Source organism: Gymnoscopelus braueri, assembly GCF_963280865.1.
Source record: "Gymnoscopelus braueri genome assembly, chromosome: 5".
NCBI classification, from domain to species: domain Eukaryota; kingdom Metazoa; phylum Chordata; class Actinopteri; order Myctophiformes; family Myctophidae; genus Gymnoscopelus; species Gymnoscopelus braueri.
In genome coordinates, this window is record NC_137606.1 from 37,004,329 (window position 1) to 37,027,928 (window position 23,600).

Here is a 23,600-nt window from a genome sequence, read left to right on the forward strand (position 1 = left end):
TCGCTGGTGCGGAGAACATGATCATGATGAGTGATGACACCAGGCAGTATCACACGACAAGCTCTGAAGTTTAATACACACATAGAGAATATACAGAACAGTATTGGACAGTGGACACGTGACGTGACCAGAGGATATGAACAAGGACAAGAACAGAATGGATTAGGAATAGAACATGCATCTCGTATCATTGTGCACAAACGTCAGTCTCTCACAAAGTATACTGTATGGTCATCGTATCACATGTATCTTATGCGTAGACGAGTTTTGATTGATTGATGTACTTTATTTAGTAAGACATGAGAACATCAGTACATGGAAGTATAGCCCTGAAACATGACTGTCATACCATGACAAGCGTCATGTGAACCATGGCTAATGGAAGAACAAATTCACAATACAAGGTCTACTAAACTGGGAGACTCATTAAGCACTGAGCTTGTTTAAGATGAGATCCCCATGCACACAAATCATGATGACAGACAGACAGATATACACACTACATGAGTGGTTCACCACATGTGTGTAGCCTGGGTCAAGCAGATAAATATCATAATTCATAACAGGGGGCCTTTATTTGAAGACACTGGTTTAAGCAACATTAGGAAAAAGCCCAAATAAGCAACTACACTTCAGAAACAAGCCCAAAAAAACGCAACCCGCAAATCTACGGAAAATCAAGCCCAAAATCACTTACAATAAGCGGACATGGCAACACGGTTTCCCCAGCCTTCAAAGTAAAGCGCCATCAATATTATTATCATTATTATTATTATTATTATTATTATTATTATAACAATTAGTATTATTATTATTATTATTATTATTATTATTAAAGTTCATTTGTTGAGCGCTTTATCTAAAGAAAGTTATAACGTGCTTTACATGTAAGACGAAACTGAAGAAAAATAAAATAAAGAAATAAATAATAGAAATATTCTTAATTATCAATGCTTGCTTTTTTTTGTTGTTAAAAGCAAGCATTCATACATGTGTAAAACTAATTGTAGTACAATATTTTAAGAGAATAAAATGCATTTACATCAAATGTCAATTGACGTTTCCACGGTGGAAACGTCAATGTGGAAACATTAGCTGAGATTTAGTTCTCCCGGATTTGGATTTGATACACTTCCTGCCATTTAGTGGTAAATTTGTTGAATTCCAAAGTAAAAGCAACGCAAATGTTGTTTAATCATTGTGAGAGAATCGTTCGTCCTGAGTGTAAGCCATTCTGACTACGTAAATAAATATTTACTACATAAATATTCTAGTTTAATTTGACGAATATTGCACTGGTGTACAGAGTATAGTCTAGTAGCCTAAAAGTGTAATATATCATATTTCCATCAAGTAAAAAATAAATGAGTCACAGTCCGATTCCTAAACATTCGAAAAAGATTAGGTGAAATAAATAAAATTAGATTTTCGGTTATGTTCGTAGAAGAAGTACGAAGAATTATAAATGATCCCTTATTTTGAAAAGTTCACACAGGAAGTCTAAACCGTTATACGGCTGACGTGACATATTTACGCTAAAGGTGCAGATTTATTCTAAACCGTTTTATTTAGGCATCAAATGTTGTTCATTTCATCAAATCGTGTTGAGTGTGTAGTTCCAACATAAGGATGGTTCCACACAAACATGCGTAGGTATCTGTGTTCTTCCACAGGATCCCTCCTGTACATAGATAGAATCCTACTGGATTGCAGATGGACCAAACAGCTATATATGGAAATGAAAATATAAATGGTTATCATCGATCGTGTCACTGTCATACATGGGTCGGAACTGCCGACTGAATAACTAGCACAAAAAAAAGAAGGAAAAAAAGGTGAGTTATGAACAACAATGTATGTCAATTGTCAAGCATGTTTTTGTGGCATTTTACTGCTCTAGCCTACTACTCTTAGCTCCAATAGGAACCTCTCCCTCCGCTGTACAGCTCCGAGATGAGGTTCCTCGTTTGTCGGTGCCGTTTTAGCAGGACATTTAAAATTTGTTAGGAATATTTTCCACTTTACATGTTTCTTACCCCTTTCTGCACATCGCATCCAAAAAGTAAAGGTTTTCTGAAATGCTCTCAGATGTTTTAACTTCTAGCGCGCAATAAAATCTATCCAACGAGTTGAATAATACTAATAATAGCTTATCTCGAGTCCTAAATGTTTTTAAGGCATACCCGGAAGTTGCGCCCGCCGAGAAAACATTACTGATTCCCCTACTGGTCAAATGTTGAATTGCATCTTCTAATGCAAAATATTATAGAACCGGCTGAGGAGAGAGGCGAATTAAATACTTTTTTCAACTCGTTGGATAGCTTTTATTGTGCGCTAGAACTTAAAACATCTGAGAGCATTTCAGAAAACCTTTACTTTTTGGATACGGTGTGCAGAAAGGGGTAAGAAACATGTAAAGTGGAAAATGTGCGACAATGTCCTACTAAAACGGTACCGACAAACGAGGAACCTCATCTTGGAGCTATACAGTGGAGGGAGAGGTTCCGTAGGGGCTACTCTACTCTATGTCCAGTGCATGTTAGCCCTAACAAGACCTACACTATACTGGACACAGGTGCCTGCTACGGATTATGCAGACTTCATAAAAGTTGTTTCTGTGCCTTTGAGGGCAATTCAAAGTCAGTGTAAATGGTAACTGGCCTTCTTGTCTGCACCTAAATTGTGGTAATAATCCAATAATAACATGTTGATGTTAATTATTTCCACAGTGATAGTATTAAAGCCATATGTGAACTATTTGGATGTGTATTGAAAAATGATATATTATGGTAAATGGGATATTGGCTATTTTAAATGTCCATGTGCTCTGGATTTCACCTTTCCCACAGCTCTCCCTGAACTCTCATGAGAGATACACAGCTCTCCAGCTCTACACTAATGGGGACCTGACTGCCAGCCATCTAAACTTCAACTACAGAGCTCAGACTCAGAGAGTCTTCATTCCTCCATTGAACCACTGAGACAGTAACCATCAGGTGCCATGCGTGTGAGCTTCTGCCAAGGCCTGTTAACAGCAGCCATTGTGCTCAACCTCCTGATTCTCTACTATGTTTCTCGAGCCCAGCAGCAGATGATGGAGAAGAGGAAAGACCTCGCCAGGGGCTCTAGGAGAGCTGCCCTGCCAGCCTCCGGACTAGGAGGAGGCCTCGGTGGTCTTGTGGGGGCCGGTGGTGGGTTGCCAGGGGCAGGAGTGGTCGGGGTGGAGGGAAACGGCCACGCGCCTCGCGTGACCGTTCTCATCCGGGAGTTTGAAGACTTTGAGAATTATGTCGGAGACGTGGCGGGTTCGTTCCTCCACCAGAGGCCCGAGCTTCCCTTCCTGGCTGTAGCGGACACCTACCCCTACCCTCCCCTGTTCCTCCCGGAGGGGGCTCGGCTTCTGGTGCTATCCCCCAGCCCAGATCAACCACCTCAGGCTCACAGGCCGGAGTTCCATGTCCAGACCGAGTTTGTGCTGCTGGTTCCTGACGGGGTGGAACTGGAGCAGGGCCGGGCGGTGGAAAGGCTGATAAGGGAGCTGGAAGGCGAGGGCGGGGGGCCCGTGAGGCTGGTGGCCGCTCCGGTGCTAGCTCGAAGCGCCGTGCAGTGCCTCCACCTACGGGTCAGCCTGAGAGAGTGGACAGCCACCTACACGCCAGCGGCGTCTGGGAGCAGTGGGAGTGTGTGTACGGCTTTACATGGGGATGCGGTGGTCCTCATCCGCACTGAGGATCTCTTCAACCTCTCTGTCCCACTGGGGCGGCCTCTTTTCTCTTCACTGTTCATCCAGACCTCGCTAAGAGGCTGGAAGGTTAAGCTGCTGGAGAGCCCCTGTTTCTCCGCGAACCACCGACCACTCTTCAGCTCGGCCCACAACCAATGGAAGGCTGACACTCGTCTGAAGGAGGCTACAGGGAAGCTCATGAGAAGCTTTGGCTTTAAGCGGCTTCTGTTGCCTGATGGGAAGGAACAGTGGCATGGCTGCAGTAAGGAGACCCCCCGTTGCTTTGGCACAGTGCGAGATGACACCCCCGACTACCTCTATCTGGAGCGCTGGACCCCACCATGTTGCCTACGGGCGCTCAGAGAGACCACAAAATATGTCATTAACATCTTGGAAAGCTCTGGCGTACGCTACTGGCTGGAGGGGGGCACCCTGCTGGGCGCCGCACGTCATCAGGACATCATACCCTGGGACTATGACGTTGATCTGGGCATCTACTTGGAGGACGTGCCCAACTGTGATCACCTGAAGAACCTGGACTCAGGCTCTCTGGTGGACGCCAATGGCTACGTGTGGGAGCGTGCGGTGGAAGGGGACTTCTACAGAGTCCAGTACAGCGAGGCCAACCACCTTCATGTGGACTTGTGGCCGTTCTATCCACGCAACGGTGTCATGACCAAAGACACGTGGACAGAGCACAAACAAGATGTGGAGTTCCCCGAACACTTCCTGCAGCCACTCGTGCCCATGCCCTTCGCCGGGATCACCGCCTACAGCCCAAACAACCACCGCGCCTTCCTGGAGCTCAAATTCGGAGAGGGGGTGATTGAGAACCCCCAGTATCCCAACCCTGCCAGGAAGAGACTGGACAGGAGCAGGCTATGAGAGCAGGCTATCGGATCAGGCAGAGAGCGACTCGTTGGCTTTTTGCATTTTTAATAGTGTGTTGTGTTTTTTTTTGTGGTACTGAACAATTCAACAGACTGGTCGCACAATTTCGAATTCAGCCCAAAAGAAATATGTGGAGATTCTAATACGCTGCCAAAATGATGAATGTGTTTACTGAAAGTGACACCAAATATTCTACTGTATATTATATCAATTCAGCTAACAATGCATCACATTCACGGTTGAATTTATCTGTTTATTATCAGAAATGGTGTTGAAATCTGGCTCTGCATTGGTTTATTACTTCTCCTTCAGTGTGATATGTTTTATTTCTCCCTCAGTGTGATATGTATCATTCACAAGGAGGAAAATGTATTTTAAGTCATGAATCATAAAGAGCTATCAAAGATTTTAGGAAAATTGTAAAAAAAAACAAGATAATAATAATAACTGTTTGGCTTTCATTTTAGATCTTGGACGTCATGTTGATTCCTTGGCCTATTAGTAGCATGCACAATACATTTGGTACGATCGGTCCAGTGGTTTGCAAAATTTGCCCCAGAAATATAGACAGACAGATACACAGACAGACAGAAAGGACAGTCACACACGCACACACACGCGCACACACACACACACACACACACACACACACACACCCTTTTCTAAGTGGGTCACCTCATAAGCCATGCCATAATAAGGGTGTAAAGGCTGAAAAAAGTAGATTAAACACTGACTATGAACAATCTCATACTGTAGATGCATATGCATCCCATTGAAAGCTGCATTATACATTGTATTTTTAGCATTATGTGATATGGTACAATAACATGTTACTGTATCTATCCCTTATGTTGAAGCGTTTACAAAACATATTTTTTTTATGAAGTATTATGTGTTTTTGCACTGACTCACTTTCTAATTTCAGGTTTACACAATTCATGAATGAATGTCTCTGAACATTGATGCCACTTGGATCTTGATGGACAGCAAAAAGAGGAACATGCTAATCCAAAACATCAGGGCAGGCATTGCAAGTACACTGTATAATCCTAAATGTCAATTTAACTGTGAAGGTGTGAAAATTGGCCTGTAAAAAGGCTGTTCACACCAAGCACTATAACTATATAACGATATATCATTCACCATTGTTATAGTTCTGTGGACTCTGCCATCCACTTTAGTTAGAACCATTTTTAAAACTATATCTTTATGTTTTAGTTATCATGCTTGGTGTGAATGGCTATACAGTCCATTATTACAATCTGAGAGTTAAATCAACACTGAGGATGTTGCTATGCAATGGGACAGGGGTTCTGGTATGTCTTCATTTTCTCACTCACAATAAATCTTACTTTAAAGGTTTTGCTAAATTTGACCCATTGGCTGTCTATGTGTGTCTTATGTAAATGGTGATACTACTGCGCATGTGTGCTGTATTGGAAGAAATGTTGGCTGAATTCAGTGAATCTTTAGAGAAAGGGAAAAAAAGAGAGAGAGAAATATAGATATGCATTAATGACAATACCAGCACTTATTGGAAACCTTAGTTTAATTGGTATGTTGTTGTTTAATATGTTGTTATTGTACTGTATACTTGTGTATGATGTACTGAGGTCTCTCTCCATTTCATTAACTAGGAAAATAAAGGAGTTCAGTCTAAGACCTGATATATTTTTTGAAGATTGTTTGTGAAGTGAATACCTTTGGTCACTAGGTGGCAGAAGACACTTAATGATGCTATTGTAAGTTTACAAGTCTTAAAATTGGACTCTAAAGTTGTACAACACTTACATGTGAGGGTGAGTTATGAACCATGTGGGTGACGCTTTGGTCACGGGACAATGTGTGACAGCACGGGACTGAAGATTCATCATCTTCCACAGAAAAGCCATGTGAGAAATACCCACATATACTCAAAAAACAAGTAGACAGTACTGCTTCATTTGTTGATGTGCAGACACATATTACATTGGTTGCATCATTACTTGACCCTAAACTTATGGAAGACCATTTTCACCGCTGAATAAAAATAAAAAGGCCTGAATTGTGAATTTCCTTCACAGTTGCAACTTTATATCACCTTTGAGATCACATTTGTTGGGATTCTGATATAAAGTTAGAAGAAAACAATATAAAGTTGCAAGCCAAGAAAACTCACAATTCAGGCCTTTTTATCTCTTCAGTGGCAGGAATGGGCTCTGATAGTAAACCGCCATGTACTCTTAAATCTCAGAATTCAGTGATATAAAGTCAGTTTGACAAATTAATGCTCTGTGCTCAGCTATGAACTCGGAATTGTGAGAACTCAATTCAGGCTTCTATATTTTTATTCAGTGGTGGAAATTATCTACCATAAAAGCCTGCACCATTAGGGAGGTGAAGTGAGAAGTTATATTTGGATGGGAAGAGTCGCAGTCAGTAACTCGATATGACACAACGATGACAGACATGTCACCAACATGACTCAAGTGCATCAACCTACCATGACGCAGACATGCCACAAATCACATGGAACCATATCAAAGACTAATGCTTAATTTATACACCATCGTACAACAAAGTATAAATCAGGCGTAACTGGGTGTAACTCATTTTCTTTCAGAGCTTAAGTCTATAATTAAGATAGAACTTAGAAACAACTAGAAAAAGGGCTCCTCGGAGCACAGATCTCCGCCAGGTCTGGTAGGTTATTGTGGGCCAGCAATGTTGGGAATTTGCCAATCAGGATGAAAAATCAGACGGATCAGTCTCCATCACTTGACTATAGAGATAATGTGTACCGATTTGCGTGATGTTTGGACCAAATTTGTAGGAGTAATATGAAAAAAATGTTTTGCAAAAATCTGCCTCCTAGTGGCGCTATAATAATAGGGTAATGATAAAAGGGTGGCATTTGTTCCTCAACGTAGTGCGAATGTGAGTGCAAAGTTTCACCACTATCGGACGCTGCGTTCATGATTTGCGTAATTAAACGGGCCAATCCTGCAAACTTTAGATGTCAAAAATTTGGTGTAGAGGGAAAATAGGAGCAGACCAGGTATAGAGCCCTGAGGATCCTGTTTATACGGTTTTAGTGGTTTAAAAAAATCCAATCATGTGGATCCAGATGGGAACGGCGTGGCTCCAATGTGGATCTCAGACTTCATGTGACATGTCATCAATGATGTCAGTCATCTATGACATATCACTATGTATGACTCCACATTTGTGCAAAATTTGAGCCTAATCATTGCGCCATTGACTTCCATTATAAAATGGGAATGAAAATGAGACAGAGTGTTTCTGTGGCCTACTAACAATGTGCATAAAAAGTTTGGTGTCAATGGGTTCAGCGGTTTGCGAGATTAGCTCTGGACCCAGACCCTCTCATAAATGGCTAGCCTCTTGGAGAGCAAATGGTATGTTCATCTGCCTATAAATGCACAAAATCTCTGTGTGTGGGTGTGTGTCTGTCCCCCACATATGTCGGGAACCGTCTGACCGATTGACTTTAAACTTGGCACGTGTATTGCCAAAGACCGCAGAGAGAGGGATGTGCCTGGTGAGACGCTAGTCGGATTGGCGGTTGTCCAGAAATGTCTATAAAGCCACACATTTCTGTTATCTGTCTTTCTGTGTCCCTTTTATGCCCCTATATGGAGATCCCTGATGTCATCAATATGATTTCATGGTACTGACATCATAGACTGACCTCCAAGTGCTATGATAATGGGTGCTGCACCTGGTACAACTGGTACAATGGTCATTGTACCCTTAGAGCCTGGTTAAATCAAAATGTGTCATGTCCTAATTGTTGTGTATACAGATACGTACTATTTACAAGCAATAATCATTATCATTCACCAACGTAATTATTGGTTCATCTATGCTTCCATGAAGCAAGAGTTTGTAATAAACAGTCACAGAGCAGCAAATACAAAAATGACTTTTTATTTTCTGAACTTAAAGGAGAGTACATTCAGTCTAGCCAGAATAAGAGTTGTAAAAGATGAACTTCAGGGACAGATGCAATCGATGCAAGCATTGTTTGCTTGAATTGATTGCACCAGCTTATACACCTGAAACAGAGCAGAAGTTTCTGTCATTTCATCCCCATTAATATGGAGTAAATAGTAAGGGATGTCAGATCTCCGATTAGCTAGTCGATCATTTTAAAATAAACAATCAATGTGCCTCCATTCATACTTTTAACAATGTCCCATTATATGGGTTGAATAAATGAAAAACTAGACTTTCAAGAGAGCATCATATTTTGTAATGTGTGATAGTGCTTAGTCTATTTGATTTTGGTGATTTATCAGATATTTGACAGATGAACAATTTCTCCCAAGTTCTCACAAACAAGTCTCTAAACAGACTTCAAGAGAAGTCTGTGAACAGAAGCATACAGTACCATCCATACACACCACATATACCGACACATGAGCAAAAAGTCAAAATCTCAACAGAAAAAAGTTATCCCCAAGCAATGGCTAAAACATGACATATCACAAAAATATTATTTTAAAACATTTTTAAAAAGGTCCAAAAGAAATAAAACAAAAATTGTGTTAGTGACAATCATTTGAGACAAAGCAATAAAATGATGTACAGAGAGGTCTGGTATACTCCAAACAACTCACTGTCTTATTTGTTTTGGATAGTTTCATTACAGAAATAAATATAAAATTATTATCAAATTACTACAAATAATGAATTCCCCAAAAAACTGGTAAAGCTGGCTTTTCATATTTACCTCTGAATTCATGACATTCTCACCCTTTCACCTCTAAGGATGTTTACGCTTTGGCAAAATCATCTTGCAGTGAAATGTCAAAGAAACATTTTCACTGAAGCAAAATTAGCCTTAAAAGTCCTCCAGCTGTTGAGAGCCCAACAGTCACAACCTGACCTATGTCCCCAAGCTACTGTCACTACTGTGACAATAGAGGTAGCCTTGTAGTGGAGGGAATATTGTTTGCTAAAAATTGCATATGTACATATTAGAGTTGGGCGGTAACCCAATTTCTGAAACCGTTAAAAATTCTCCAAATTTGACCTGACATCATACACGAAACATTGTCAACCCAGAACTTTGTTGGGCCACATAAACCTAGCTTTTAATTAGTTGCACTTTTGAATAGAATTCATTCTGCTAATCAGACTTTACTAAAAAACACTGAAGTCCTTCTTGGTCAACAAGCGACTATCTGCTTCTGCTGAAGAGATATTTGCGATCGTTGAGACAATTATATCCAGGGGATTTAAACGTAACACACACTGTGGCAGAGTTCTTTAAATGCTGTTGCTGACGATGTCGTCAAGATTCCATATTACCGCAGGATACCCTAACACTGTGTGTCTGGGACTTACGTAGGGCAACAACAGCAGGTTGGAAAAAAGAAGGGCGCTGGTTTCCATGGAAAATATCTTACAAACAAAGGTGTGGTAACAGCTTAATGATCTACTTCCTACTTGCTGGGTCTGTGTGAGTTTTGGTCTCAGAAGGTTGAAAAACAGACACGGGACAGTCTTTCAGCAACACAATGCCTGTCACAGTACTGAGGTCACTTTGCATGGATGGGTTTGGTTTACATCTTCAGCCCTTGAGAAAAAAACAGGTCCTTTGTTCAACTTCCAATAGATTTGAACTTCATTTGGTGTGTCGCAAGATATAAAATAAATTGTGAGTATGTGAGTGCTTCATCACCTTCACCCACTCTCAGAGAGGCATTGTAGTTCATTAGCAATAACATGGCATACATGGAGTAACAGACTGATCACAGCCTTCAAGAAAGGAGGAAAGAGGTTGGTTGTGAAATAAAAATAAAAATAATCTGAAACAATAAAATGCCAAATATGAAGACTAATGTTTCCAGATCAGAGACGCCTCTCACTTTTCTTCAGGGCAGATTGAAGCGAGAGAGAGAACTAAGGTTTCAAAGTGGCAGGGTCAAGAATGCGTTGGTGGTGGGTTCATCCGCAAAGTCATTGTCTTTCTTACATGTTGGATTCTCTGTCATCGCGGTGAGCCGAGGCGTCCCCCTCTGCCCGTTTTTTCTGAATGAGCGGCGAGTCTTCGAGCGCGGCCGACGCAGGGGTGTCTTCCAGCCTCACCTCACTCAGCTCCGTCCCTTCTGCGGCTTTGGCGGCGCTTTTGTCCACAAAATGCTGCAGAATGCCGGCTCCGAAAGCGTCGCCTTCCACGTTGAGCACAGTGCAGGTACGGTCACTGTGGAGGAACAGACAGAGGATGACTCCAGATTCATTACTCATGTTGAGTGGCTGGTTTGTGTCTGAGCATCACAACCTTTTAGGGGTGCAACAGTTAATCAAACTAATCCATTTAATATATTATTACAAAGATAATCTAATAAAATGATTGATTAATAATTGATCCCCCTTTTTTTAAATAGTGAAAATCTGCAAGCTGCGCTGTGAGTTTGTAAATAAGCTATTTTCAATATTTTTGCACAACACCGTTTTGTGACGCAATATAAAATAATGCTTTATTTCATACAGAGGTATGGTCTTCCTTCTAGGCCTTGGGCCTGTCGCACCTCCAACAGTGGTTAATTGATTTGTTGATATCATTTATAAATATATTTTATATTAAATAAACGTGCTTTTGGATTATTCAATTAATTGAAAAAGTAATAGATAGAATAATTGCTAAGAAAATAAATCGATAGTTGCAACCCTACAACATTTACAGGAAAAAGGAGATATTAAATACTCACACGAGCCAGTCGACAGCCAAAATGAGAGAGATATCATGGGTGGGCAGTCCTACTGCTTCCAGGATTATAGCGAGAGTCAATACACCCCCTGCAGGGATCCCCGCCGCTCCCACACTGGAGGCTGTGGCCGTCACTCTGACAAAAGGAGAGGGACATAGTCGCAACGTCAAAACAATGCTAACGAACATGCATGTTCAGTATGGAGTCAAAGTGTATGAAATGGATTCAGCCAGTACACAAGTGAATCGTTATATCAGTCTCATATTCACTTGTGATAGTCTGTCCGTATATCCATACGTATATCCATTGACCATAGATGTATATTCATGCATATATTCACTGGTGATAGCTTGTATATCGCTCAGAAAACAGTGCAGATGCACCATCCTGTCTTTCATGCTTACTGCTGTTGCTGCTATGACTTCAACAGCAGCTGTTTTGCTACGACTTCAACAGCAGCTGCTGCTGCTACGACTTCAACAGCAGCTGTTACTGCTACAACAAAAACCTCCACGCGGGGATCAATAAAGCTTTGTCTTATCTTAACACTGTTAATTCTGAAGTCTGAATTCTGATGGAGTCTGTGGCTGCGACTCAAGTTTGTGTTTGAGGTGGTGTTTCAATCTCACTGCCCTGTACATGCGTGCGTGTGTGTGTACGTACAGTATGGTGAAAATTTGGATGAAGTTGAGAGGGATGTCATTGAGCTGGGCGATGAACACAGCAGCCACACACTGAAAGAGCGCGGCTCCGTCCATGTTGACTGTAGCACCAATGGGCAGGATGAAACGGCTGATGTGTTTGGACACCCCGTTCTTCTCCTCCACACACTTCATCATCAGGGGCAGGGTGGCAGAGCTACAGAGAAAAACAAAGACGTTAAGCAGATGAATGACAGAGGCAGTGTGTGTGTGTGTGTGTGTGTGTGTGTGTGTGTGTGTGTGTGTGTGTGTGTGTGTGTGTGTGTGTGTGTGTGTGTGTGTGTGTGTGTGTGTGTGTGTGTGTGTGTGTGTGTGTGTGTGTGTGTGCGCGTGTGCGTGTATGTGTGTGTGTGGATAGTAGGTCTGGGTTATCGAACATCACAGCATTCTGTGTGTGTCAATAGACTGTGTGCATAACTGTAGTCCCAGATCTCAGAAGGTGTGCTTCTGGTTCAAATCTGCTGCTGAGCCAATCAAACAAAGCTATGGGGAAATGAACTGGAATAGCAAACGGGTATGCCACCTTCTGAAAACCTGCGACTACAATTATGCACAGAGCCGAACTTCGGCACTTGACAGCTGTTAGAAAAGTATAGCTAGGGTGAGCACTGAGCAGACTGATTATTCAGTACGGATTTCCGGATTTAACTGCTGGCTAATCTAAATTTACATATTTTACTTTCCATCCTCAATTTCTGTCGTTCTGCCAATTACCCTTGAACAGTGCACTACTACACTATACGATCCCTGTCGCTGGCAATCCTCACTGTTGTACTGGGGAGGGTGTGTAGACAACCTTTTTATTTACAATAAGAGAATAATAGCCAGCCCAGCACTCTAAACCTTCTTATTTAACCAGTTTCATCAGGAGGGCGTAACATGTGTGGGGAAACAACATCCTGCCAGTTCCACTCCTTGCCAAACAGATGCCCCCACCAACCAGTAGGAGTCGCTAGTGCAGTAGCATAGGCACAATACCTGCTTGGAACCCAGATGTATATTTGGAGGGAGGTAAACAAAAAGGTACAGTACTTCCTAAAAAAAAAATGTTTCCAATTGGGAGGTACACCAGTGTGTATCCATCTATAACTGTCTTTAGTCCATTTAGTATTTTTACTGTTTTTATGTCCTCCTGTCTGTCTTATTGTTGTTTACCGTTGTTTGTGATTACATAAACTCATCGACACAGATAATGAGCGTAGCCTCAGAACACCTCGAGCATAAATAAAGGTTTGAATGAAAAGCTCTGCAACACAAAAGCGCCCCCTGGTATAGATTATATAAATATTCAATACATGGGTATCGAATCCCAGGTATAGAAAATATTCCAATGTTGCCCAGCCATAGTAGAGATAAAGCACAAACACGTGTGGTTTGTCTGGAGACAACAACAGTGTAGATGAGAGGAAAGTTACCTAGAGCAGGTACCAAAGGCAGTTGCCAGAGCAGTGAATATCCCCCACAAGAAGGAATAGGGGTTCTTCCTGGTGATGATGAAGTAGATCGCGGGCAGCACCAAGATGCCATGAATGGCATGGCCAATGATACAGCAGGCTATGTATTTTCCCAGACTGGAAAACAGCGTGGCAACATCCTCCATCTCAACAATTTTACCCGCTACAAGGAACATAATACCCAGAGGGGCATACCTGGGAAGAGACAGAGAGAACAGGACATAGGAAGAAAGAGAATTAAGGGGAGTGCAATGTATAATTATTATGCGTCAATGGTAAGGCTTATTCATTATTATCCTATTGAAAAGGATCATACCAGTGTCACTACATGTCACTGTCAACATTGGAAATAGTTAACAAAAACCTTGAGGCTTTTTCTCAAAATTGCTTTTTTTAAATGCATTACATTGGTTCATGTTTTGTACACACATTACAGAATGTAACTGAACATTTTTGTCAACGTTACCTTAAAGTCATTGTATAATTAAAAGCCAGTTAAATCTGTCTCAACGGTTGTATTTAGAGTAATACAGTAATTTTAGACCTACAACTAGCAACTTTAAAGTCTTGTACAGTGTTTTTCCACAGTGCTTTTCATTGAAATCAGCAACAAACTTTGCCAATAGTGGCTTTAAGACTTAAAGGAACAGCATTACAATGTCAGTATAAAACCCACAAACAGCGCTGAAATAAACAACAGTAGTCTTCACTCAGTAAATTAAATCCTTTTCAGCACGTGCTAAAAAAATTATAAAGTCATAATAAACTGAGTGCAGATTAGAGTACTTGAGTAGAGTTTTTTGTATAAGGACTCAATATTTGTCCGATTAAACAGTCCATATATGTTTTACAATTATTCATTGCAAATGTGACTGTATACCATATACAGTACGTCCAGTAGAAGATGGAACGGCACGGGGCTTACCACATGATCCAAGACACCAGTATCATGGTGGCTTCATTGAATGAGTTGAAGAACTTGATGAGGATCTCTCCTTCCTCTCCAAGTTTCCTCAAAGCCACACCAAACACAATGGCAAACACCACCAGACCCAGAATGTTCATGCCGTCTTGGTCATATCCAAAGGGCACCTGGACACATAAACATATTCAGTTACAGACAATCAGACAAAAGCATGCCAATATAACAATATATTGGCTCTGTCATAATCTGTCATTATGTTGAGTAATATACTGTACAATATCTTCCTATATAATTTTAGGAAAGTCAGTCAGTCAGTCACACACACACACACACACACACACACACACACACACACACACACACACACACACACACACACACACACACACACACACACACACACACACACACACACACACACACACACACACACACACACACACACACACACACACACACACACACACACACACAGTCTGTCTTGCTTGGTTCTCCTCAGTGGCTGGAGCAATTGATCTGAATTTGCACACGGGCATTGACCATTATGTAAACACCGGAGATTCGGAGTTTGGGCTATGGGATCTATCGTCGTCATGGTTACAGCCCGCAAGCTATGGGTATTTAGGTTTTTTCCCTTATCTTTTATTTTTTGTTTTGTTAAAATGAATGTTAATTATCTCTATATTCTGATAGCAATAGAGTGTTTATTCAGTATCAGGGCTCTCCCTGCTCCAATGCCATTTTCAGGTCGGGATACCAATTTCATCCAATCAGGAGAGAGAACTTATACAGGACACAAGATAAACGGGTGAAATTGGAAGTGATAACACGAGCAGACAAAGTTGGAACTGGAACACTATAAAACTGAAGCTGAAAATTGGGTACTCTCTCCTGATTGGCTGAAATTGGCCACCACCCCAAAAAATCACTTGCACTACTTTTCTTCCCAATTTTAGTCATTGCCAATTCCCCCACGTGTACTAGGATCCCTGTCACTACCAACTACCACTGTTGGTCTGAGAGTTTGGAGACAACCACATGCCTCCGCCGATCCACATGGCGTCACCAGCCACATCTTTTCAACAGAGCAGCGTTAACACACATGGAGGTTCACGGCATCTTCAATTGTTCCCAGTTCCCTTCCCTATCCAACAGGTGAACCGACCAACCAGTAAGAGTCTCTAATGCAGCGTCAAAGACACAATGTCCTGTCAGCCTCCTCCTCAAACACTACCAATTGTGTTTGTTCCAATGCAGGACCTCCGGTTTGGCCCAGCAATGGAGCAAACACAATCAGCTCACAGGTCGTGAACCAGGGCCTTTACGGTGGTGGGATATTGTGATACCGAAATGTCATGGCCTTTTGTATGTCTGTTAAATAGCTCACAGTATTCATTCTCGTTTACCTTCTCAACAGTGACGTTGGGCTGTCCATTTGTGCCATTCCTGGTAATCAGCTTGTAACTCGTGGCATACTACCAAACAAAACAAAGGACTGAAAGTTTAGCGTTGTCAAATCTACTTAAATTATTTGTCAAATGTCAGATATACAATATGAAATTGTCACGTCACCAGAGACAACTTACCGACTGGAAGGCAGCAGACACCAGGTTGGAGGGAAAGAGGTTTCTGCAGGAAAAAATAAGAGGTATATTCAGTTTCTGAACCCTTCATGTGCTGGACTTTGGGCATCAGCGGTGGTTCACGAGATCTGAATCACAAGGTTTATCATGTGGAAATAACTGAGAGAATTTTACTATTAATCCTCTCTTGGTTTGACCTCGATATAGTACTGACTTGGATTAACATCCCTAAAGACCTGCCTCCTACCCATAGAGACCCCGATTACTAGACAGACTGCTGCTGAGGTGTTTACTTAAGAATTACACACGTACACACAGTCAAGTACAGTTCCTGGCTCACGTCAAAAGCCTCAAGAACTCAATGAACTCGACGTACCCCCATCCTCACCCTACCAGTACAATAGGTTTCTAGTAATGATGGATTCAATGGATTTTAAGTGCCCGTGTGCCAGAAATGTCCAAATTGGGCTACAGTCCAGTTTCTCTTATGGACTACCTACATTCTGTTCAGTACCTGGCTACCTGCCCAGATATTTGGATGTTCGTGCATACTCTTGTCTATAATCAAAATGATTTCCATAAGCCACTCCATGCATTCATAGTATACATTTGCTTTATTTGTGATAAAATAACTATTTTCAAATGTCTTCATAAATATCACCCCTTTAACTAGCAAAAATAGTCATGTACAGTGTATCCTTTAAGAGGTTTACAAAAATGGTAAATTATAAAACATTATACTTTTACTCTCACTCTGAGACCTAGGGCTGCTTAAACATTCTGGTGTGCAAGTGCACAGTGTCTAAGTATGTCAATGTGTGTCTCCACCCATTCCACGTCCCTGTTATGCTGAGTCACGACTACCTGGCATATCTGATGTCACCCCAAAATAAAAAACATCCATGGCGTTTTCCAGGAACATTCAGTGGCAGTATGCTATAGCTATACCACTGAAAAACACAAATAAACACATCCACAGTGTTTAACAGGAACATTCAGCGACTGTGTATACCACTCACTGAAAAACAAACTATACAAATAGATTCACTCTACCTCTTCTGGAAGCATTGCCTATGCCAAGCGTTCCCTCATTAACGCTGAGCTACCTTTAATACACTAAGAACATTGTGCCTATGTGGAAACACTTGATTTTATTTTATTTTATTTTTTTCAAGTTTGACTAATACTTTAATGGGAATAATGGCCATTTGGTCTATTAAATGGAATGGTTGAGGAATGCATTGAAAAGGCTGCTGTGACAACACCCTGTACACATACTGTCACAATCCTTCACAATGTGACAAGGCATGAGATGGGTATCATGGGAGTGTTGTTTATAATGGGTCTCTGAAGGTTTGAGTGTTTAATGCCAATTTCTTTGACGACATCCATCCTGTAATCGTGTCACACCTCCCCAGGCACGTGCACACTGACTGTACACTACAGTATAGACGCCAACCCGCTACCGAGCACCCACCTGTCATCATAGGAGAAGTGCCAATTTTCATGCCTGCATATTTTTTCTCATTCCTTTCTCTCTTGCTGAACTGAACTCATTCAATACTACGGCAAGACCAGGTTGTTTTGTTGACAGCGAGGGTCCCACATTTTCCCCTACTCCTGATAACACTGGTTTTAGGACATGCATAGCACATCTATCCCATGCACACATCACATCTAAAAGTGTGAACTTGCTAAGTAAGCTCTGTTGATAAGCTTTTTAATGTGTTAATACAATAGGCTAAATGATTATCTATTAATCACGCTTTTGTTTGACTGGGCCAAGGGCGGAGCTTCTCTGGTTTCTAACCTTGCTACTGCACTCTGTTAATGAATAGGCTATTTCATTTCATTCTTTCTATGAGTGTTGGGAGGGGGGGGGGGCAGCTGCCCTTACACTGGTCGAACTGGATCAACCTGCAGTCAAGTGCGTTGACATATCACATACACGCATTGTCACAAGGTTTGTGAGACCAAAACACTGGTGAAATAAAGAAATAAGACGCAACAGATCTTACACGAACACAATTCGTGTTACATTATTCAACTTCCTCAGTCTCTATTCACACTGTGCCTGTGATTATGTCCCTTACATAACATTGATATAATGGAAGGAGAAAGATGGCTTGGGCATGAATGATGCAACAAAACCTATACTTACATGGTTAACACTTACACATAACAGTTGTTTGAAGAAAAAAGGTGTTTTGTATTATAATGATATTATTTTGTTTCAGGGACCCCAGAAGCAAAGATTTGAGTTAAAAATGTTCTGTTAAAAAAATACATATTTGCACAAATGTTCACGATTTTTCTAAAAGAGCAGATCTCAGCTATAGCGTGGCATGAAATGACATGCTATGACCTTGTATATCTGCCATTTCTGAATAGCCAAAGTATAAAACATGGTTAAAATGATTGTGACACTATTGTATATCAACTACTAAAATGACACAGATGCTTTCCCGGATTTAATGGGTTAAAGCATCTGTCAAATGACACATTTGGGTACATCTGCATTGTGTTAACTCACATACATTGACATTTGCTGTCAATGTGACTTTTATCTAGGAAGTATTGCTTGTTCAACAATCCCCAAGTTTGCAGTGTAAACAGCATGGATCCCTGTGGAAGAACAAGCAGAAGGCAGGCGATGGGAGATATGAAAACTAAACAAGGACTTGTGGGCGGGGCTCCAAAGTTCTACATCCTTCTTTATAAAGTGACACAACCACATACATGCCACGTGTTGAGGAGAGAGCATTCATTCTCACGAAGATTAAGTGCCACAGATAAGATAAAGGTACGCTGGAACGTGTAAGAGGTTAGGTTATGTTTTTGTGTGTGTGTATAGTTAAGTCATTACGCTGTGTGCTGCTGTGCATCGTGGGTATGTAGTTAAAGGAAAAATGGAGAGTGTGTTTACGCTTACTGAGAAGGCCCTTAGTTTCCACTGTGATACACACAGCTCCATGGTCAAAAACCCCTCCGGTCTTTGTTGCCAAAACGTATTAAACACTGATTGAGAGCTCACAAGACACACGAGGCTCAACACCACCCAATTAGACGGGGACAGTATCTCTGTGTGTGTGTGTGTGTGTGTGTGTGTGTGTGTGTGTGTGTGTGTGTGTGTGTGTGTGTGTGTGTGTGTGTGTGTGTGTGTGTGTGTGTGTGTGTGTGTGTGTGTGTGTGTGTGTGTGTGTGTGTGTGTGTGTGTGTGTGTGTGTGTGTGTGTGTGTGTGTGTGTCTTGATACGCAGGTGGCAGTGGGTCTGCACGGTCCCAAAATGACTAATAATTCGGTTTTAGAATAGCAAGCTTCACCACGGGCATCCAGCTCAAAGCACTGAGGTCATGAGAGCCAAAAGACACTAAAACATCAGAGCACGGCTAGCTGAGGTCCTCCAAACAATACAGACCCAAGTCTAGTCTTTAAAAAAAACTCTGGACGGTATCATTACACATTAACCTGTCTTGCTGGGGGGTTTGAGGGCAGTACCTTTCTCACCATTTCTTAACTAGGTTTCTAGACTATTCCTTCAAAGTGTCTGTCAGAACAGATAATCTTTATCAACCAAAACTCACAACCATGCCTTGCCTAATGGGTGGTGTCGATTTTGGGTCAAATACTTCTTGTTTGAAATGCATCTTACTTGCAAAAAAGTAAACAATATCAAGTATTAAACATTAAGGATGAATCATTATGTCATGTTAATCTGTCTAGTTTTTTGCCCCATTACCCTTGCAGCATGACTGCTCTACATCTGGCAGTTTAAACTACTAGATGGTCAGACACCTAGTTTTTCAAGTGTCAATCAGTCCATTCGATTTAGAGATATCTTGTGTGCAATTGGAAGTTTTGGCCTAATCTAGAGAAAGGCTGATGGATCACCTAAATCACTATGGTTCATCCTCTGGGGACCATGTAGGACCTACATGCTGATGCTAGGTAGTACACAGCCAATTCCATGGCAATCCATCAAGTAGTTTAAGATATCTTGCCTGGGAATAAAATTTGTGCAAATTGAGATTTAGTCTCCAGGAAAGGCCATTGAGTGAGTCACCAAAATCAATAGGGGTCATCAACTGGCGATCATGAAGGTGCATAATAAATTCCATGGCATTGGCAATCCAGTCAGTAGTTTTTGAGATACAGAATGTTGCCTGGGACTAAATGGTGGACGGATGGACACTACAGACAGAAGGACGTATTACTTTGACTCATACAAGGCCTACACAAGCTATGTTAAAAAATTAACCGTGAGGAATGCTCAATGTATATGGACAAAAGGCAGGTGTAGTGGATTAGGGTGAAAACACACTATAACTACAACATAGGTGAATCTCAGTTAGGGGGAAATAGTTGTGTTCGTTTATGGTCTGTGTTGTGTCAATTATGACCCATACCAAGTTCCATACAAAGTTACGAGTAGAGTTACTAAACCACTAATGTGGCTCCGCTCCACCAATGAGCTAGGGAAAAAAAGAGTAAATGAGACCCTCAGCACATTCTAAACAAAACAATGGCTACAGTGTGGAGGCTGCTAAATCTACACTAGGCTACTTTCTAATCTACCTGAAGGGAACACAGGTCAGGCTCTTTATGTTCAGATCTGGCAGCAGAACAGGCTTTTCTTTCCCCAGAAATCTTCTGATAGAAGAGTAGGCTATAGGCTCATTACACGTATTAACTAATCAAATGGCTAGCCAAGGATATCTAGGGCAATCTGTGGCTCATTGGGCAAATGTTCGAGAACAAAACAACATACAGTATATCCATGGTGTGTTTGCACCTGTAAGTAAGACAAGGTGAAGTTGAGTACTATATTAACACAAAAACAGTACCATCTTCGCTCATTGCATGGTGGAAATACTGTATGCTCTCAATCAGAAATGTAAAATGAAAGTCCCCTTCAAATGACCCAAGTAGTAGTGTGGTTTGTGGAAAACAAAATTTTTACAACATGGCAATGTGTATTTAAAATGACCAACTTGTTAACTTGTGACCCACATTAGGTCTTCATCAGGGTTAGGCAGTATTGAGACCATTATTCCACCCATGAGCCCTTCACAACATGGAAGAAAACTAGTGCTACTCTGAACATCTGCACTGTGGAATGTTTCCATTCAGTTATTGCTTTTTTTGGGCAACATAGCGCCTGGCTGAGCTGTTGCACAAGAAACTCACACAAAGAGCTGCTTTAATACGTAGTTCTATTTGGGAGATTTGTGCAGGCTTTGAAATGCTACCTCCAGGTAATTTCAGTGGCCATGTTATCTAAGTGTAACATGCCGTCTAGATCAAAACAAAAGACAACTGGAAACTGCACAACACCCACCAAGAGTGGTTGAGAAATGAGTAGCCTGTCTCCCAGTGTAGACAGGGAGGTTAATAGATGTTTCCTGACATCAGAAATTTGAAATGGCAATAAAACCATTGTTTGGGCCATTTAAAAAACAGTTTGATGCAAACATGTTTGTTGTTATTACAACACCCGAAGACTATTACAACTGAATAAGCTTGCACAGATGTAATACAGACATATTGTGCCTTAGCCATTCTCTACACAGCATATGTCACTCATCAGCTAGAAAAATCATACCAAACTACAATGTTGGCTCAAGCTGATTTATTAAGCAAAAATATGGACTGAATGTGCCTCCTTGACATCTGCTTTTGACATAACAGTGGGCTGTCCCAGCCAGAGAGAGGCACTGAGAGGTCTCTACTCTACGTAGCCTAGTTGTTGTTATGACACAGCAGCTCACACGCTGAACTCCTTAGTACACGTGTATGTATCTTCAAAGTACCATATGGGTCTCTAACAGAACAGAGATATGAACATAAAACTGAATTATTTATAGACTGACTCTGGCATGTCTGCTAGAATATGGTGTGACGTCACAATGCCAATGGAGCCTGTCTGTCATCCGGAAGGAATTAAAACCTTGACGGAACACATGGCTCAGCTGATGCAACCAAGATCTGTCCTTGCAGCAAGCACACACACACACACACACACACACACACACACGTAGCTATGTAAAAGCGTGATAAAGTTTGATATTGTGGGGGTTTTTTCCTTTCTTTTTTGTGTAAAGAATTTTGGGCTGCATTTGATGTCATGAAAGATGTCAAATAAAGTTTATTATTATAACAACTTTTTCCTTTGTCAACTTGATTAAAACAGACAAAAACAGACATAAAATAGGGTCCTACTGTTAAAACTGCTAAAAGTCTCAACTATCTAGTGGCGGGTCTTATGTTTATTTTGTTCAATCAAGCATCTATTCGGGCAAAACGCATAGAAATACACGTTTTATACCATTATCACGCTAGTTTCACTTGAACCCTTTGACATTCATGTTGTGTTGAGGGGGGGGGGGTCGCCGTGTGTTAAAACTCTGCATTAATCATTGTCTCAGAGGATGGAGGATGGGGGGGGGGGCAGGTAGGTGTCTTTGTTCCATGTTTATCATCCAGCTGGTCACATGTGTATTTCACTCACTTAATAATAATGATGATAATGTTACCTGATCAGGTCTAGGAAAGAGTCCACCACCTCCTTGGCCTGGGGGATGTCATCGTCCAGCCCGGCCACCTTGGGCTTGGCCCCTGTGACCACCCCGGGGTTGATGATCAGGGCCATCACCACGCCGATGGCCGAGGCGATCAGCGTGGTGACCAGGAAGAACAGCATGGCATAGCCGCCCAGCTTGCCCAGGGCTTTGGGGTCGATGCTGGCCGCGCCGGACACCAGGCTGCACACCACCAGCGGGATGATGATCATCTTCAGCAGGCGGATGAGCAGCTCCCCGGGGAAGCCCACGTAGATCACCTGCGTGCGGCTCAGCTCCATGTTGCGCACGCCGAGGCCGATGAACACCCCGATGATCACCCCCAGCACGGTGAGGATGACCAGCAGGTTGGCCATCACTATCCGCCGGACCCGCTGGGACAGCGGCTGGGCTTTTTTGCTGCCCTTATGGTCCTTGAGACCGTTGGCCACCGCTGGCTCCTCGAGGAGCGCGTCGCCGTTGGACGCCTTCGCCTCCTCCATGTCGATCTTCTTCTCGGCCATGATTCGTGCGCCCTGGTGTCCAGAGAAACGGGAAACAAAAACTCGGCGTCGAGGAAACTTCAGTTGTAATGTGGATGTTACGGTTATGGATGGATGATGTGGTGGCAACGGCCAGTTAACTAGTAAAGAACCTCTTCTCGTATCGCGGAACAAGCGTGCGTATACTACTGCCGCGCCCTCTATGCTTCACCCCCATACACTAATCTGTCTCTGCGAGGGCCGCTCTACTGAAGGCAACCCCCTGTGGTGACGTAAAGGAAAGGGGAGGGACTCGACATCTGTGTGTGACTACCTCTATGAGTAGTAGGCTACCCTACACAGTCCTTTAATGCAGATTTTGTGGTCATCATTGATTCATCATCATTGAATCAATCAATCATCATCATCATTCATCATTGATTGATTTATATTGATTGATCATTATCATGATGACAAACGGATGTGAGTATAGGGTTAATCTGAGGTAAATAACATAACATCGAATTTGAACATAGTACCACACCATGACACGCAAATTTGTGA

At 41.9% G+C, this 23,600-nt stretch overlaps 2 protein-coding genes across 3 annotated transcripts; one reads left to right on the forward strand and one right to left on the reverse strand.

Moving 5' to 3' along the window:
* Positions 1-70: 70 nt before the first annotated feature.
* On the forward strand, positions 71-6,223 carry fkrp (fukutin related protein). 2 transcript variants are annotated; one of them, XM_080428657.1, is made up of 3 exons: positions 71-202; positions 1,654-1,835; positions 2,850-6,223. In XM_080428657.1, exon 3 carries the CDS (start codon positions 3,002-3,004, stop codon positions 4,607-4,609), a length of 1,608 nt encoding a protein of 535 aa, XP_080284783.1. In that variant the 5' UTR covers positions 71-202; positions 1,654-1,835; positions 2,850-3,001; the 3' UTR covers positions 4,610-6,223. The 2 variants fall into 2 exon arrangements, with proteins under 2 accessions (XP_080284783.1, XP_080284782.1); XM_080428656.1 differs by lacking the exon at positions 71-202 and having other exon boundaries at positions 1,524-1,835.
* Positions 6,224-8,529: 2,306 nt separating this feature from the next.
* Positions 8,530-23,277, reverse strand: slc1a5 (solute carrier family 1 member 5). Its single transcript, XM_080429481.1, has 8 exons — positions 22,531-23,277; positions 16,001-16,043; positions 15,821-15,889; positions 14,415-14,581; positions 13,451-13,684; positions 11,998-12,192; positions 11,335-11,469; positions 8,530-10,826 (listed from the first exon to the last, which is right to left on the reverse strand). The coding sequence occupies exons 1-8, from the start codon at positions 23,076-23,078 to the stop codon at positions 10,595-10,597; spliced, it is 1,623 nt and encodes a 540-aa protein (XP_080285607.1). The 5' UTR covers positions 23,079-23,277; the 3' UTR covers positions 8,530-10,594.
* Between the last annotated feature and the right edge of the window lie 323 nt (positions 23,278-23,600).